Genomic DNA, 6,874 nt, shown 5'->3' on the forward strand with positions numbered 1-6,874 from the left:
TAAAGTAAGGGAGGGGGGATTTAGCTTATTTAGGCCACAGGTGGCCTAAATAAGGTAAGGGAGGGGGGTTTTGCTTATTTAGGCCTATCTATCTAGATCTAGATCTAGATCTAGATCTACTCTAGTGGTGGTCTGCTAATGTTAAAAAAAGAGGCCAGTGTTTCTAGAATCTAGATCTAGAAACACTGGCCTCTTTTTTGAACATTAGCAGACCACCACTAGAGTAGATCTAGATCTAGAGTCTAGATCTACTCCATTAGAAAGGGGGGTGCTGGGGGGCCCTGCTAAAGCTAGAATCTAGATTTATATTTAGTCACAAAAATAATATATTTAAAATTAAAAGATAGATCTAGACTCTAGGCCTAGTGAAGTGACCCCACACATGCCGTTAAACGTAGAAAAGACGCATCTTTCTGATTGGCTGCTAATTTTAGTACTGTGATGTTATCACTCCCTGGGGGATACCCACATGGAACTACATGTTTTCGGTAACATTTCGGATTTCCTAGATCTAGAATCTAGATCTAGACTAGATTAGATCTAGATCTAGACCTAGAAATCTAGATTCTAGATTTAGATAGTAGGCTTACTTGGACATGATGGAAGACCGCACGAAAATTGCCGTAAAGACGCAGGAGGATTAGATCTAGATCTAGATCTAGATATCTAAATCTAGATCTACCACCCCACCCCCTCTCCTGCATTTTTAATCACTAATATATTTTTAAAGAAAAACAACAACTTCAAAGCAGCTCTACAAATTAGGCCTATGATTTATGTGACTGTTGGTCAGTCGGGAGGAGGAGAAGAGAAAAAAACCAACTGTCCTGGACTGGGATCGAACCGCTCCAAAAATCATTGCACGACTTCCGACGCAGACGCGCTGTCTATTCAGCCATCAGAACTTCCGAGAGAAAGGTGTAGATTAAGCACCATACATAGACACTTCCATCTTTGGTGCCATGAGGTTGGCTGTACTTAGATGTAGTCACGTGATCGGAGGGGTATCCTGGTCTGACAAGATGGGCGCCTTAGGCCTGTACCTAAAAATAGTTTGCGTCCTTTCTACGTTTAATCGCATGTTGACTCCACGCATAGTCCCAGAGGTGGTCTGCTAATCTTCAATTTTACCTTTTAAATAAAATCAGGTCAAAGTCAAATCAACCCCCAGATTCTTAACTGTGTGAGAAAATGTTTAACATGGTTCTGATGCTGTACACTACATAAACTGAGAAGAAGAAAAAGACTAAAGTCTAAGACTAAGAGTAGGCCTACGTATGAAAGCAAGTTCAAAGATCGATCGTTTCGATCCGGGTCGTTTCTTTTTAAGTTTTGTGAGCACAAGAAATTTTGAAGCCTGTACAAGAGATTGGACTCAATAACACGCTGAGCTTCAAATGGAGTAGATCTAATTCGAGACTGCAAGTTTTGCTGGATACTGTGAGGAGAAAAAGCAACTTTAGTTAGTTGTTGTTCTCTAGCTATCCGCTTGTTACCACAAGCACCTAGCACACCTTTGTGATTGGCTCAAATATACATGACGTATTTCCGCCATCTATTTTTGTCGTCTTCTGGGGCTTCCCTCGCCAGTTGATTAGATCTCACCGTGGCGGGCCCGCATTGCTCGCGCGATCGGCTATGTCACTAGGTGTCATCGCAACTGCTTGGGCTGTGTGTGTGCAACTTTGAGGAGAAGGTAAATTTATGGAATGAGAAATGCTGAGATTGTTTATATGAAAGATACGGTAACAAAAATTAATAAAAACAAATCAGGGCGAGATCTAGTCAACAGTTACTAGCAATGGGAACCCCGGAAGACGACAAAAATAGATGGCGGATATACGTCATCTATATCTTGGCCAATCACAGAGGCGTGCTAGGTGCTCGCTGTTGCTTCATGTAAATTTTAATGTGTGTGTGTGGGGGGGGGAAGGAGAGAAGCCCCCTTCCGAAAAAACAGGAGGAATTCCATAACGACGACCACTATGACTATGACGCTCTGATGAATATGAAATACAATCTAGAGTGTTATAATATAGAGACTATTAAAGATAAAATAGGGTTAGGGTTTTAAAGTAAGGCTAAGCTAAGCCAAAGTTAGGGTTAAGGCTAAATAAGGTTAGGTGGGATCCTGGTTTTGACTCCCAGCAGGTAGGCCTAAATTGAGTGCATGGGTTTAAATGAAGGAAGTGGCTATTCTCACCAGTCACCAGGGGGGGGGGGGGGGAGGGAGGGGGCATCATCGGTCCAGGCGGGGAACGTTGCAGATACAACACGTCACAGTCTTTTTTCCCCACGGCAACTGATCAATATTACAATGATAGCTAGTCTTGACGTAGATCTACGTAATGAATTGTGCACTGGTTTATGGAATCAAATTGAAAATTTGCTGTACACAAGGCTCTACACACAGCAACACATCTTTTTGGCAAACAATCGAGATGGCACAGGTGTGGATTTGAACGAATTGGTCTTTTTTTTTTTTTGCACAGCTAATATGCAGGCATTTCAGGCTCCACTTGTTAATTCTATATTACTTTCTCAGTACCTGTAATTATCTACACAAAACCTCATGTTTGCTATAATGAACACTCGGATTCAACGAGATTTTTGGTCAGGCCCGGCGACCTCGTTGAATCCGATTTCTACTGTACTACTATTGGGCCCTTCTTAACACTTTGCCATCACATCTCGCCGATCGGTGATGTTACCACCCAGTTTCTTTGGATTTTCCCCAAATTCCTTTGCCTATGATGGCAAGGGTTTTTACTTTAGTATAATCTTTGCGATGGCAAAGTGTTAAATTTTGTGAATTTTGGATTCCTTGAGTCCTGGGTAAAAAATGCTTCATACATGTAAGATCGCTTAAATGCCACGAGACTGGCTATTGAGCTCAAATTCAAGAGGAAAAAGGAGAAAAGACCATCCCAGAACACAGCACGCAGCTGTTAACATGATTGATAAAGGCTAAGGAAGACTTGGTACTGACACTGAGGGAGATGGAGAGGAAGGCCCAGAACGGACTAGGAGGGATCTTGATTGTGGTCAACACTCCTTTGGAATTATGAAAGCTGAAAGATCATGATAATTTATATTAATTATGGTATGATTACCCTGTTAAAACCACAAAATTTTGTTCTCCTTTACTTGTGAAGGTGATTCCATCTTTTTGTGATTTGAATGTCAGAACAGATTATTTCATGCTGTAGATAAATTTTTTAAATTTCTCTTTCACTCAGGCAATTCCTGCTCAGACTGTGGAAGAGCCATTGGATTTGGTACGTCTCAGCTTGGATGAAAGAATTTATGTTAAAATGAGGACTGATCGGGAGCTTCGTGGGCGTCTGCATGTAAGTTTCTTGCAGTGGATGTAGACATAGGGTTTGCTTTAATTGCACGATTGTTCACTATTCGCAGTGTCCAGTGAAAGAGGCGGGTCTGACCTTCAGTTTTGTTGAATCTATGCTTTTGGTGAAAATGACATATCGCTAATGTGAACATTTTTGTTTTGATTAGGACATGTACGTCTGTCCTAAACACGTCAAGGAGGTTCTCGTGTCCTAGAGGTTAAGGTGTTTGCCTCTCAATCAAAGGTCCCGGGTTTGAATCCGGGAAGCGACCGTAAAATTTTCTTCTCTGAAATTGTCTCCTTTCACCTCCTTTCCTGCTCTCTAACTATGTTCTGTTGTCTGCTTTAGTCTCCACTTTCCGTCTCACCTCCTTTGCCCTCTCCTCTGGGCTCCTGACTCTTTCTGCAGCCTTTCTACTGCTACTCCTTGGCTTCCTCTTACTACTGTCTTTCAGCCACACCCCTGATCTTCTGGTAGGAAAGATCTACACCTAGCCTTCTCGGACAAGGGCGAAAAATCTCGGAGGTCCCGTGTGCAAGTTGCGCACGTTAAAGATCCCTTGGTGGCTGGTAGCCCAAAATCGATAAGAGTAGGCTTCGGCCGCCACCGGGGCAAAATTTCAAATTTCCTACCAACTGAAAACGTTAGGCGTGTCCCGCAGGCTCATGACCTTATGCAGCTGCAAACACGGTAAAACACTTACCAAAAAAAAGTAGCATAAACACGTCATATAATGCTCGTATACCATCCAGTATTGCTAAAAAATGCTCAATATGAGCGGTTGCTTCCCTTGACATATCCTCTCGGGCGTGCGCAGAATTCACTTTTTGTTTTATTGTGTGTACATAAATAAATGAGTGTACTTATAATTCTAACCATGTCTTTCAAGAAAGTTGACTAAGGGCTTTGTGCAAAGCCATGTTCACAACCTATGTATGTATTATACTTTATTTATTGATATTTTTTTTCTTCAACTTCTTCAATCAACTTTAGTTTAGTTTTAAATGAGAGGCATTTTTTTCTTTGATGTCACATGTTGAACATATGTCCTAGGCGAGGGCTCAAGTTGAAGGCTGAAGCCAATGATACTGTACTGCGATATTTCATAACAAATGGACTCTGTCACACAACACAGGTGGTATAAAAATCACCCTTTGCTCAAATGCATGCCTGTATCATATTATGAATTGTTGGCCATACAGAATGCATACAAAGTAATATACTGAAGGGCCTACTGCTAGGACCAGTTTTGACTTCTGTCTCAGTACCAGAAGTTTGTTCCGACAGACTAGGGTGTATGTCCATCCAATGCTCAGTAGCTATGTTGTTGGGCCTGCCCCTCTTCTGACGATCCATGCCAAAAACTGTATGCCCCTTTTCTCCCATACATAAATGCCCATCTCACCCATAACTTACCAGATCCAGGCACATCCCCAGACACATGCAGACCTGTTATCCATGTGTCTAGATGCATGAATTGTGTTGATAACCGTGAAAAACGGACTCCGATTGGCCGCACAAAATTGCTAAGTCAATGTCCCTGGTGGGTCAATCGTACAGTTCAGTGTACGATGCAAAATAAATATCTTAATGGTCCGTGATGCTGGACGATTGACAGTCCCTTGGACTATGGTAGTAGATAGGCTTGTTATTAGAGGAGAACAGTGCCTGAAACCAGATCAGTTGAAACTGGGTTCTACACGAGACTCTTCACTCTGGTGAGTCTGAAGCAGAACCTGCTCATCTAAGGACTCGGTGAATGTGAGTTTCACTATCAATTCTGGTTGTTGAATGTTGAAGGTTGAAAGCTTGAGTGAATTAAACATGTTTTAATTTGATCATATATATCTGTCTGAAATTTTTGGTGCGGTTGGATCTTGATTGTGAAATTTCAGCTGTATGCAGAATCAGTCTGTATTCAGTCACAGGGATTATTGAACTGTTTTACTACTTGATATTGGTTGGACCCTCTGCCCACTTACCAGTCATCCATTGACAAGGTTAAGTATATGGATTTTGATATCAATTGAACTGTGCACATACTGTTGTTGCCTTGTTTTGTGTCCAGAGTAAATAATACACACCTGCACAACTTTCACTCTTTTTTTCTCCTTTGTACAGGCATATGATCAACATCTCAACATGATCCTGGGCGATGTTGAAGAAACTGTGACTACTTCTGAAATTGATGAGGAAACATATGAGGAAATTTTTAAGGTATGATGATTCTTTTCTGTTTTACTTGAAAGTTCCACATTCTCTCTTTGGTTCTCTTTTATTGCTTGTCTAAAGTGATAGTATTTCGCTATTACTGGAACGGTCGGTGTTAGGATAGGACCAGTTATCTTGCTTTACATAGGCCTGGTGAGTAAAAGACCTTTGAATTTTCTCCTTTTTTCTGTCCTGAACTTAAAGTTGGTAGAATGCAGCACTCTTAATGATCTCTGATAATAGCAGTAGTAGACTAGGAGTTCTCAGCTTTGTTAGCAAACATGACTCATCTTACTCATGTGCACAGCACAAATGAAAAGAAAAGCTCTCATTCAAAGCTTAAATTACTTTATTGGAAGGGGGGGGGGGAGTGTTTTACAGCACTCGCAACTGCGTATGGTCATATGAGTGGCAGGGACACATGAAAGATTTTCAGTTTGGTAGAAATTTTGCCCGGTTTGCGACTACTCTTATCGATTTTAGGACAGCCAAGGAATCTTTAATGTGCGCAACTTGCACACAGGACTTCAAAGATTTTTTGTCCTTATCCGAGAAGGCTAGGTGTTAGATCTTACCTACCATAAGATAGGGGTGTGGCTGAAAGACAGCAGTAAGAAGAAGCCAAGGAGTAGTAGCATAAAAGCTGTAGAAGGAGTCGGGAGCCCAGAGGAGGGGCAAGATGGAGGGGGCTGAAAGTGGAGAGGAAAGCAGACAGCAGAACATTGCTAGAGAGCAGAAAAGGGGGTGAAGGGAGAAAATTTCAGATTCCGTCGCTGTCAGGTTTCGAATCCGGTACCTATTGAATGAGAGGCGAACACCGTAGCCTCTAGACCACGACAGCCCCCTTTAAATGACTTTGACTGAAGAAGTCTAAAAGGGGCCCAATAATAAAATAGCATTGCTACCTGGCTTGTTTAGGAATAGGATGTATGTCCACATAGAACTTTATCGGAAATTCTCCTTCTTACTGAAATCACCAAAACCTTTGATTTACTTAAATTTAATGTTGGACCCAGTTGGATTTGAGGTTAACTATGAGCAAGTAAAGAAAAATTAGATTAACACTGTATTCTATACATGATTATAGGGGAAAAAATGCTGCCCAGGGTGCAATGAAAAAGATTAATTCTTAATTAATATGACTTCTCACAAAAGGCCATTAATGTATATTTTTTAACACTTTCAATCTGTTCCAATATATCTTGTATCTAATGCGCACTTTGCATAGATTTTACATTACAGGCACATCTATTCATGTCAAGAAAAGGCTATGAGGGAGGGAGGGAGGGAGGGGGAGAGAGAGAGAGAGAGAG

The 6,874-nt window shown here is 41.4% G+C and overlaps 1 protein-coding gene across 1 annotated transcript in view; it reads left to right on the forward strand.

The window, feature by feature from the left end:
* The window catches only part of LOC101849116 (U6 snRNA-associated Sm-like protein LSm3), an 8,818-nt gene that overhangs the window by 922 nt on the left and 1,022 nt on the right, over positions 1-6,874 (forward strand). Inside the window, exons 2-3 of the mRNA XM_005094105.3 lie at positions 3,240-3,350; positions 5,472-5,567. Of these exons, the coding sequence (XP_005094162.1) occupies positions 3,240-3,350; positions 5,472-5,567 (207 nt within the window). The remainder of the gene's footprint in view (positions 1-3,239; positions 3,351-5,471; positions 5,568-6,874) is intronic.

The sequence above is a fragment of the Aplysia californica genome, unplaced genomic scaffold (assembly GCF_000002075.1).
Source record: "Aplysia californica isolate F4 #8 unplaced genomic scaffold, AplCal3.0 scaffold00075, whole genome shotgun sequence".
NCBI classification, from domain to species: domain Eukaryota; kingdom Metazoa; phylum Mollusca; class Gastropoda; order Aplysiida; family Aplysiidae; genus Aplysia; species Aplysia californica.